A 12,048-nucleotide genomic window follows, 5' to 3' on the forward strand; every position below is an offset into this window, starting at 1 on the left:
CATGTGTAGTTTTTTATTTTTGTTTTTGGTTTTTATTAATTGCGAAAAAAAACATCTGTCAAGTGAAGAATAAAAGCGTGTACAAACGAAAAAATATGTTGGGAGTAGGTTTGTGCTCCTCTGATGTAATGCAGAGATGGAGTATATGGTCCTGCTCTAGGACATCGCAATGTTATTTTTATATAAATTGTGGTTAATTTTGGAGTACTCCTTGGCTCTTCGGGAGTACTCTTTACATGCATGCATGGAGTAGTCGCGATTTTTGCAGGGTATATTCCCAATCGCAAACGTGTACATATGTATGGGCGAGTGTGTGTTAAAAGAAGCACTCGTTGGGCTGCAACTCCAAACTTCGATGAAACGAGAAGGCGACAGGAAAAGGGAGTGCATGGCGCGCGTGTTTGGGAAGCTGAGGCAGAATGAGACAAGCCGTCATCGATTGGCCACTTCTCCCGCTCGCTTAGCGAACAATTTTGCATGTGAAAGCAACAACAAAGTTAGCTAGGAAGGATGGAAGATAGCGAGTTTGGTTGTACCTCATTGAGGGCTAGTTTTTCAGTGGAAGTTGAACTCTGCTTGTTGTTTAAACTAGGTTTTAACCCAGCATGCAGTTTTTCAGTCAAATTTAAACCTAGTTTAAACGCCCAATTTGGCTGGGTTAATTAGAGTTTAAACTATCACCTGCTAAGTTGTATATATGTAGTCAGCTGCCAATCTTATAATTGAAAATATGTATACATACATAGTACAAGCTATATGCATGTATGTAAGCTGCCTTTACACGGGTCTATTTCTGTGGACTGAAAAATAAACCAGCCAAAGCATTTACATTTTGGTAGAACGACAAAAATCGACCCGTGTAAAGGCAGCTATAGGCAAAATTAAGAAGCATTTTTGTTATTTTGAAATTTTCCTTTTTATTTAAAGCGCTTTACGTACCTATGTAATTACTTTTGTGTTTAACAGTAAATGTTAGGAAGTGTTTGCTTTATATGCAATGACAAAAAATAAAAAATAATGGAATTAGTTCACTGAAACAAAAATTCAATCAATATTAAGAAAAAGCGTGTTATCTAGTGGATTGTTTATTTGCAACATGAGTACATAATACGTTATACCGTTACCACATGACAACATACAATTAGGGCCGAATGCAATATAGAGTTTTTTGTTTGAAGCAGTTGATGTGTTATAACATCCGTTTTTTTGTAATGGATTTTTTATGCGGTTTTCACATATGTATTTAAATTTTAAAAATAATTAGTTAGAATATGTTCACATTGGCCTTCCCATTCCACGGCCCATACCGCCAGCCATGGGTGCCTCCCCTGCTTTGGGGCTCTTGATTGTCTCATCGACGGACAGTATCATGCAAGCAGCCTCGGCAGCAGCGGTTAAAGCGTTTATCTTTATGATCGATGGCTCCCAGACGCATTGCTCATAGTTATCAGCAATGTGCTCCTTGGTTATGTCAACGCCGTACCATTGCCCACCTAGAATATAATAAAATAAAAACAATAATTAATTGTCTGCGCTTTTTGGTCATTTATGCATCTCTATGTAATTATGCACACGTACATACATATATAATTTAAAATATGTAAAATATGTTATATAAATAAATAGTAAAATTGACCTCTCCACGCGTTGACAGCCCCATTGCATGGAATAAAGACCATGATTTATGTACACACACCTGGTATTTCAGTATCTATACTCTATAGGAAAGGTGCATTGTTTCAATTGCTGGTATATAGAAACGCGATGAATACAAGAAGTATGCAGCATGCGACGTCTACTATAGCTAAATACATCTATCATTATGGTAACAAAAACGCCAGCCACAGTACTTTTTCAGCGTCTTATGTTGAATTTCCGCTAGGTATTAAACGAACACATTTTTTAAGACAATGTTGGTCATTAAAAATACCCATGCGTTACCATTACCATTACGTTTTTAAAAAAGGATTAGTCCAGCGCCTTCGTCTTGGACCTGCGAGCTGTGTCGGAGCCACATCATGTCATCAGATTATAATTCTATTTAATTTATTCATTGAATTCAAATGTTGAGTGACTGCTGCTCATGGATGGGCGAACAGAAGAAAGTCTATATAGTATATACTACATACATTAGGTTTCCCATCGAAAATGCTTTTTTTGAAAATTTAAAAGCCCTACCCCCTAATTAGATTCGTTTTATGAGAAATATTATTGCCTATTTTTATAGATTTTTTAAAGGCCATTTCGAGGTCGCGGCCTGTCGATTTAGGTCAGAAAATACGATTTTCTAGATTCATGAGTTTTTGAATGACTATTTTTGCTTGAATTTCAAAGAATCTTTTAAATCTGGACCATCGATAATTTCCACAATTTGAAAATATGTAGTACTAACGTACAAAAAAAAAAAACGATTTTCGATGGGCACCCTAATATACATACATCTCCATATACTCTACAAATCAGTATGTACTATTTCAATTTAAAGAAATAAAAAAATTTAAAGGTTAAGTTATCGGGGTAATTTATGTCGCCATCAATAAATTTTTGCAATAAGCTTATCAACCGTTATGTTAAATTATAAATTATATATTGAAAATAAGGTTGGCCTACTTTTTTCCAAAAGTTTTACCCATCAACTCCCTCCAGAACGGGCCCTTTTGACCCACTGTTTGAAAAATGGCTTATAAATGGTTAAAATTTCCACTAATATATTAGCGCCAAATTTTTCTAAGGAGAACAGAATGTAATGCGAAATAATAGTATTTTTTACCAAAAAGGGGGACTTTAACTCTGTGTAGAAAGTATTGCGATGCGTGGGAGCAAAACCTTCCTGGGGTTTGACCACCACGTAAGAATACTAACGTAATTTTCACACAGCCACCTAGTTCTTGTGTACATCTGTGGGACCCCAGAATAAAGTAACTTACGAATGTAAAAATTAGCAAAAAAAAGTGTTTGCTTTTTATTAAAATTCTATTCAAAATATTAAAAAAAAACACACAGGAAAATCAACTAGTCTTTGTTTTATCTTCAATAATTGAGAAGTTAGATGCAATAAGGGCGCTTCTGTTAAAACTGCTTTCTGAGATATTGGCGTAAAAGTTTTTGATGTGTTATAACTTTCTTGTTGATGTAGTACATAAAAAAGTAGTATTGTTGTAGTATTGAAAAAAATTTCTACTGCGGAAAAACCGTCAGATTACCAGTATTCGACCCTAATTTAACTGTAATAATAGCTTTCGATCGAAAAACGTGTTACCTATGTTTTTCCTGAGTTACGCTTTTTTTTTTTAAATGTTCAGTGGCCCGGATTATGCAAAAAACTCTTTTTAAAAATGTAATTTTCATTTCGTAAAACGAGCTGTATTTTTTTATTAGAACACTTGTGTAAAGGTCAGATAAATTTTAAAGCCTATGTCCCTTAGAATATTAATTTTCTATTGAAATGAAAATTTACATTTCACAAAAATGAGTTTTGAAAAATTACAACACCGCCAGTTAGCAGGTCCAAACACATTCCACACATCGTAAACGCATGAGCCATTTTCAATAGAGCCGCATCGGTTTATCACTGGTGGATTTCCTACAGGGGTTGCTTATGGCTTGCTGCTTTTGAATTCAAAAATTTAAATAGTAGAAGCAAGATGAATTGAGTAGAAGAAGCAAGGCACATTAATATGCTTTGAGTAGAAATAGGTATGTATATGTTAAAAAAACGCATCGTACGACAGAGATATCTATATGAACGCAACAAAAGTTAGGTATTCTTTTCTAAAGTACGAACGATGCAGAAAACACTTGTTGACTAACTAGAAAGAGATAAACAGAAAATAAATAATTTGGTTGCTCCTCTACACACAATCATTCTATCCCTTTTTTGTCATGTACTATGCCAAGTTAGGCTATCTATTTCGCTGATGTGAAGTGCTAATACATTTACTTTGCAATTTTTGCTGATCAACTACCAACTCAATCGCAGTGGTTCGGTAAACGAAATAACAAAAGTTTTGATTTTTTTTTTTTCATACAAGTGAACGCGATGTCAGGGCCTTTTAAAAGAAAACTAACAATCCCAACGAGTTCCAAGGCAATTAAAATAACGCTGGAAAGGGACGCGCCACCATTTGTTATAGCTAGGGGCACTGCAGCGGCTACCGTAGTGCATACACCAACAAACTTGGAAACCATGGTACCAGCTGCCAATATAAACCAGACAAAATACAACGTCGCTGGCTACACGGTTGGCGCATACGCGACTGCGGTTACTACTACACCATCAACATCAACATCAGCAGCAGCGACAACGTCAACTGGTCCAGTACGGCTGCCGCGGTCGAAAATCAAACGAGTTGCGCTTTATAGTGGTAGTGCTACAAAAAACGATGAGGGGACAGCGCCAAGCCCGACAGTTCCCCCTCCAAATATAACAAAGGTAGTGGCAGCGTCAGCTGCAGAAGTGACGACGAAAGCAGCGGCAGATGACAACGATAGCGATAACGATGAATTGCATATGCAGAAGAGCGACTCGGACGAAGATGGGTATTCGAATATCGATTTTTTCGATGACAATTACCAACTTATTGAATGTAAGTGAATAATTTTTATTTAATTTTTTTTTTGAAAATTCCTTTTCATATCAAATATTTAAACAGCATGAGTTGGTAGCTAAAGGCAAAGCTGCATTTTCCCTTATTTAAATAGCCAGAATTTGGTAAATACATACCATTCAGCTTAAATATTTGATATGACATGGAATCTTTGTCATCTAAAATCGCCTCTAACACACTTATTGATCTTATTACGGATACTCCTTTTGATTATATTTGCATATAACCAGCCGATGAATCCGTAGATGAATTCGATCCAGTTTGGGGCCATGCCTTAATGCAGCCCAGCAAAGTTTTTAATTTTAATGGAAAATGTCAAGAAAGCCTTACAGACGACTCCATATTTGAAAATCCAATTTCTTATTTTGATATGGTGCTTGGGCCGAGGAGAGAGTTCTTCACAAAGTTGGCGAATAGTTGTAGCACTCGTGCTGCAAAAACAATCGCAAACAATTCGGGTTTTCATAGTTTCACAGCGAAAAAATTGCAAATATTTATTGGAATTTGCTTGCAAATGAGTTCATTCAGATTATTTGAGATAGAACAATACTGGAGCGAAACCGATCACTTTGGCTTTGACGGGTTCGGCGATAAAATGAGTTTGGAACATTTCAGAATGATATTGGATGTATTAAATTTTGATATGTTTAAGAAGTCCTACAGTTCGGCTCGTAACCCTAAGAGTGGTAAATTAGCAAACATTCTTTCTGACATTAAGCCTCTATTGGACTACTTCAACAAGAACATGGAATCGGTTTACTCCTGTGATCGCCGGTTAATTTTAGGCGAACCTCTAATATACTGGAAAGGCAAATTCAACTGGTTGAACGAAGTGCGGGACAAGTTTCGTTGTAACGCAGTCACTCTACACTTTTTGACTGAACCATCTGGAATGCTTTTAAAAATAGTGCCCGATTTAGAGGAGTCAGAACGAAAACAGTTTACTCGTAATTCGAAATCCCTTGCTCTTCAGCGGTCGGCAATTGCAATGGATCTACTAAAGTCAAAATTGGGAAAAGGTAATAAAATTAGAACAATTAATTGCACTGTGTATACATATGTATTTTCTTAGTGTACAGTTAATTAATGGCTTTATGTGCAACGTTTTTCTGACAGGTCACTTTGTTTATGCTTCTAAATACTACAGCAGCTATGCACTTGCCTCGGCCTTGGCTAAACGACAGACTTATTGCACAGGATTTTTGGATTGCAACCGTTATGGCAATAGCAAGGAGCTAATACTAACAAGGCTAGACAAAGGAAGTGCAGTTGCCAGATATGCTGGCGACGTATTGATGGCAAAATATCGACATCGCGAAAACAGTTTTTATTTTTATAGCACCAATTGTGCAGACATTTTTGCAAATGGGGAAAAATCTGAGGAATCATCTCTTGTGGATGTAGTGAGAGAGCTGGAGACGCTTTTGTGCCCACCATTGAATATCCGGTTAAAAATGCAGAATTGTCAATTGTTATTTCCTTGCGACGAAATGAAGTGGGACAAACGATTGATGATCTACGTGATAAATTTGATTGTGTTAAACGCTTATATACTCTACATGAATCAAATGAGTTTCAGAAACATTCAATCTCCTATGCGATACGAGAAATTTCGAGAAGAAGTTATAAAGTCATTACTGAATACAAATTTGAAAAGCGATCATATTATTCTGATTTTACCACCCATCGATGGCAAGGTTGCGAAAAAGAGATGCCAGATTTGTCGCAAAGGTGGTCTAACGACATATTCAAAGTATTCTTGTAAAATGTGTCCGGGAATGCCGGGTTTATGCGAAACGCCCTGCTTTAAGATTTGGCATGATCAACTCAAGAAATCGACGACGGCAACCAAACTTCGTGGAGCAACCCAACTAACTTAAGTACATTATGAAAATTACGGATATCGATAGTTTAGTATAGAAAGACCTCATGTAATATTTTTGTTTCTTTACAGTGTAGTTAAAAGAAAAAACTTACAAAAAATCTAATTTTTAGCCATTTGAATGTTGCACTTTATTATACTAAAATTGAATGGGCTACAAAACTGCATAGTCAAAATATTTCTAAGAAATTTAATTAAAAAGCTCGAAATTTTTACGAAAGATTGTTGATTTTTTTTTAACATTGCCCAAAGTTTGAAACTGGGATTTACATGGTTTTTGTTAAAGAATGAACTACTTATAAAAAATTTCTAAACTAAATAAAAAGAAAAACTTGTCTATATTTGGTGCGCCTTTAATTTTTTCGACCACTGTATCTATACATACATACATATGTATGTGTTTTTATGTATAAACCAAAATCAAGATGCAGTTGTATTAAACTACACATGCAATAGCAATTTAAGCGGCAAGATACAAATCCACACAAAACAGTCTACCATAACTTGCACTACTCTTCCATATTATCTCTTTCTGCCACATTTAATTTATACATATGTATATGCCAAAAGGAGGCAGTCAGAGGGGCACAACAGCCAACAAGTTTATTTAGGTACGGCAGTAAAACAGCAGCAGGTAGTCAAATGGCCTATCCATGAGAACTGTCGCGGGAAAGAGAAATTCTCAAGCGCACAGCCATTGTCCTTCTCAACGTAGAGAATAAAAGAGAAAAATGCAAAAGCCTTACCAAACGCAAATAATTTAAAACATACATCTATTTCGTTTCGCAATCTTTTAGTGTGGAAAACATAGCAAGCCGGGGTGATATTATTTGCGAGCTATATAACATTTTTATTCACACAAAAAAAAAAGTTGGTTAAGGCAAATAAAGAAAATACAAAATAATTTAAAAGTAATGATACGCACAAGAAAACGTCATGCCTCAGCAACAACGCAACAGCTAGAAGGCGCTGCAAACAAAAGCCGAACGACGCAACCGGCCGCTGCGCCATCGGTAGCGCCGTCTGTCTCTCAGTTATCGACAAATGAAAGGAACATGGCAACAGCGGAAGGCGAAGAGGAGGAGTGCATCATTGACGATATTAAACTCGATGTTTATAAAATACAACAACAGTGGTTGAGCTCAGCGGCAGAAATTGCGCCAACGCCGACTTCGGCGTCTACGTCGGCTACTGTAGCTAATGCCAAAAAAACCATGATTGCCCAGCGGCCGGCAGAGAATTCAGAAGGCGTATGTTTGTTGGGTATCGATAAACATGATGGTGGTGGGATATCCGCTTCGCTGCGAGACGACTGTAGTCAAAATATCGAAAAAATAAAGTCAAATAACGGTGATGGTGCACAATCGATGAGGTTAAAGTTGAAACCAGCGAGTGTGATAAACTCAGAATTCAATTTTGATGCCGACGAATTAGATATGCAGGAAACCGATTCGGATGAAGAAGGGTGCCCGGATGTTAATTTTGAGGAAGAATTTGAGTTAATAGAATGTAAGTAAAATATGATTGCAATTAATTGCCCATCTATGTATAATATGTAGTGTATGCATGCATAAGTATGTATGCCCTATAAACATTCGGACTCATTTTAGAGTCAGAAAAGTCTTAGAATTCTGAGTTCTAACCCTCATTATGAGCTCAAAAAAAAAAAGAGTCGGAAAAGAGCGTACCTCCCTTATACGATTTTTCCTCGGCACCCTGAATTACTTTGTTTGCTTCCCTAATTGTGATCGTGAAGTACCCCATTCCAACAAACACAATCTTAAATTCCATTTGACAGTTTTCGGTCTCTATGTTTTATTTTTTCTTCGCTATAAAATTTATAAACTGCCGTAATAAATTGGTGATGTACACATGTACGTATAAACTTTACTTTTAGTACTCAAATTACCACCAAATTCGGTAATTCGGTATCAAGATTTTGTTTGGCGAATTACGTAATTCGAGGGGTAATTGGAGTGCGAATTACGAATGAGAGCGAACTACGTGATTGGGGTGGCGTGCGAAAGCCGTATTTTAGAAGGGCACGCAGACCAATATTTATTTATTTTAGTCGAAGTTAGGAGTCATATTAGAGTCTGATATATAACGCTTTTCTAAGTGTTAAAATTAAATATTCTTTATAACTATGATTATTAATATAGAGTCCGAATTGAGTGAGCCCGGTTGACTTGCCTCAGAATCATATTTATAGCGAAAGAAAGCCTCATTTTAGACTTATAAATTGTGAGCACTCAGAAATTATTTAAAGGGTATGTGGTATTCTGGGTTTTGGTATAACATGGAACATCCAAAGGTTAATCAAGTCAATCCAAAAACTCAAAATTGGTAAATTTGCACATTCATGCTTCTGGCATAAGGGGCACCTATTTAATATTTCTAGATTTTGTCACCAGGTTTTGGGAAATCGAGATTGAAGTTTGGAACGCAAAGCGCGACGATAGATTTTCTCCAAAGGCTCTGGGAATGTTACTAGTTGACGAAATTCTTAATTATTTAATTTTTATTATTTATTGTTAATTACACTGGTTTACAGCAAATATGTTCTATGGATGCCACTATCCAATTTCTATGTAAATGTATACATTTGTCAACAATTGTAGAGCCACTGTGTATGACATGCGACAAAATTAGATACAAATTTCTACTAAATATCTAAACACCTTATGAACTCCCTAAATGTTTCATTCTGCTTCTAATAGAAACAAATAGCAAACAGATCTACCTACAGAAGAGAGATGCTGATAATCGCAGGGCAAATAAGTGAAGTTTTTAGTCGGTTTTATAGACTTGAGAAGGCAGTATGTTCTACCATTTTAAAGTTATGTTTCGTCATCCATAATCTCAAGGTAGGCAATAGAAAATTAAAATTACAAAATAAAAACGTATCAGGAACATTTTTTCCACCAATTTAAAAATATAGCTCCACCTTCTACTACCTTCTTCAGCAGATATTTTAATCAGATTTAAAAGTCATAATGCAAAAAATTTGTTTATTGTTTTGCACAATTTTATTCGACAGGCGAAGGAGACATGGATATGTACGCTCCAGATTGGTCAAACAATCTGGATGGCCAACGAAAGGTGTTTATAAACGAAAACTACAAAGGAATTCTCGAAGGCGCTCCAAAATCTAGCTTTTCAACGTACTATTTTTACAAATTGTTGGGTGGTGATGGATTTTTCAAAAGTTGGTCTAAATGTTGCAATAAACGTGCCACAGAAGCCTTTCATAGCACACCCCACTTCGAGGAGTTTACTTCAAAAGAAATGAGCATTTTCTACGGCATCTGCCTGCAAATGGGCTCATCACAGCTTACGACATTAGCGGAATATTGGGAATGTGAGGCACATCATGGTTTCGGGGGTTACTCTAGAAAATTGAGTTTGGACCGCTTTTTGCAAATATTAAAATTTTTAAGTTTCGAGAGTTTGCTGCCTGAAGAGAAGAGCACTAAAACGGATGATCAAAGTGAGGAAAAATTTGTTGATTTGAAGCCTCTTTTGAAATTCTTCAATGAACGCATGGAATCTGTGTACAACTGCGGCCGAAGAATAGTCTTGAATGAGCCAATTATGTATTGGAAAGGCAGGCTACATTGGGCGAATGATATGAGTCAGAAGTTTCGCAGCAATGCGGTTATGCTGCATCTCTTAACTGAACAATCCGGTTTAGTACTCAAAATATTGGTCGATTTAGAAAATCCACAAAGGAAAACGCACGCCCATAATTCAAAATCGTTTCTTGTTCAACGTCTGTCTATTGCGATGGAGCTGCTCAGCGAGAAATTACATAAAGGTAATAGTGAATTTTCTTGTTCTGTTTCATTTATGAATAAATCTCATTTAAACCCGCTTAGGACATACTGTTTTCGCTTCCAAATATTATGGCAGCTATGCACTTTGCCTGGAGCTGGGAAAGCTGGGTACCTATTCCTCGGGACTTTTGGAAATACAACGTTTCGGTAATAGCAAAGAATTGGCTCTGAAGAATCTGAAACAATATCAGTCTGAAATTAGATATGCGGACTTCATAATGATGGGAAAAAGCCGGCGGCAAGAAAAAAATATTTATTTTTATAGTTCAGACTGTCTTGTCACGAAATACATTCAAACGCGTCGAGGGCTGAAAATAGTCAAAGAGATCGACTGGCAGTTGAAAACAGCACCGGAAATACGCGCGTACTTGTTAGATTACCAGTTGGCTTTAGAACGTACTGAAATGAAGTGGGATAAACGGTTGATGATCTTTGTCATGCACCTGGTTTTATTCAATGCCTATCTCTTCTTCACTACGCACGCGCAAAGTGGCACTCGTTCGAGATCTTATCAAACGTTTCGACAAGAAATAATCACATCTTTATTGAATCCAAGATTTGATTTGGACAGCGCTGATGACAATGATCTCGAGCTGAGCATGTCAGAAAGTAAACTACGAAAAGGTTTCCCAGATAAGTCTCGTGCGCCACAATCCCTGAAGTTAACGGAGCACCTACCTATAGATGTACCTAATTTTAATGGACAGCGGGTCAGGAAGCGTTGTCGGATCTGCGACAAAGGCGGTCTTAAGACCTTTTCAAAGACTTGCTGTGGAAAATGCCCGGGGATGCCAGGACTCTGTGTAACACCGTGCTTTAAGATGTGGCATGGTCAGATGCAAAGCACAAGCGGCCAAAATTGAATGTAATGGAAGTAGTTATTGCTTAGTGGTAGAGTCCGAAAAATGATATGTTATAGCGTTTTCTTTTCTCGAAATATTTTTGCATTTATTCTGCCCTGCGCCGGGGCTGTAAAGTTTTCGTGTTCTTTTCTCTGAATCTTCACATGCATATTGGGTGCTCTTTCTGTTGCCATATAAGAAGGTGACATTTTTTTCGAGAAGAGAAAGCGTCATTAAAAATTGAGTATTCGGAACCTAATATTCTACTGTTTAAATAAATGTCCTTTGAACATATTGAAAGACAGCTTCACAAGCAAATTTTATACTTTAAATAGATAGATAATTAATAGAGGTATGCACTGCGACCAATAGGTCTATTGTGCCCTCAACCATTTACAGTACCTCATCTAATCCAGAGAGCCCACAAATTTGAGGAGATCCACAGGGATTAGCGATTGTATTGCTTCGTCACATGGCCAGTAATGGCCCAGGTACCTCTCCCGTCTTCTCGCGACCGCCTCGCATTCGCTAAGCAGGTGCACAGGAGTCTCCTCAGTCACGTCGCAGAAACGACATAGGTCGTTTGACCAGATCCCTAGCTTGTGTAGGTGGCTTTAAATAAAAAACTCGGTGTTTTTTCAAGTTGATCTACAATATATAAATTTTTATAAAGTAATAAACATTTTTTTATAACATAACAACATGGTGTCTTGTATTGTCTATGTAAAACGGTGTATCATCTTTGCCTCAAATATTTATTGGAATTTATACTCATGGGGTTCAAGCAGAAGTTGATATTCACATACATATGTACATTAAGATGCCTCAGGAAAAAAAATTGTTCCTTCGTCAAGCGAATCAAGAAATTTTTAATTTTTATG

General features: G+C 36.8%; 2 protein-coding genes across 2 annotated transcripts; both read left to right on the forward strand.

Annotated features, from left to right (window-relative positions):
- The first annotated feature begins 3,442 nt into the window (after positions 1-3,442).
- Positions 3,443-6,584, forward strand: LOC118752474. The gene is made up of 3 exons (XM_036487383.1): positions 3,443-4,586; positions 4,838-5,626; positions 5,724-6,584. The coding sequence occupies exons 1-3, from the start codon at positions 4,040-4,042 to the stop codon at positions 6,485-6,487; spliced, it is 2,100 nt and encodes a 699-aa protein (XP_036343276.1). The 5' UTR covers positions 3,443-4,039; the 3' UTR covers positions 6,488-6,584.
- A 302-nt stretch (positions 6,585-6,886) lies between these two features.
- Positions 6,887-11,035, forward strand: LOC118752473 (the record flags this gene model as incomplete). The annotated part of the gene is made up of 3 exons (XM_036487382.1): positions 6,887-7,998; positions 9,530-10,306; positions 10,368-11,035. Coding segments are annotated over exons 1-3 (2,040 nt in total), but the record flags the coding sequence as incomplete, so codon positions are not given.
- Between the last annotated feature and the right edge of the window lie 1,013 nt (positions 11,036-12,048).

This window comes from Rhagoletis pomonella, unplaced genomic scaffold, assembly GCF_013731165.1.
Source record: "Rhagoletis pomonella isolate Grant_MI unplaced genomic scaffold, Rhpom_1.0 Rhpom_scaffold_01526, whole genome shotgun sequence".
NCBI lineage: Eukaryota > Metazoa > Arthropoda > Insecta > Diptera > Tephritidae > Rhagoletis > Rhagoletis pomonella.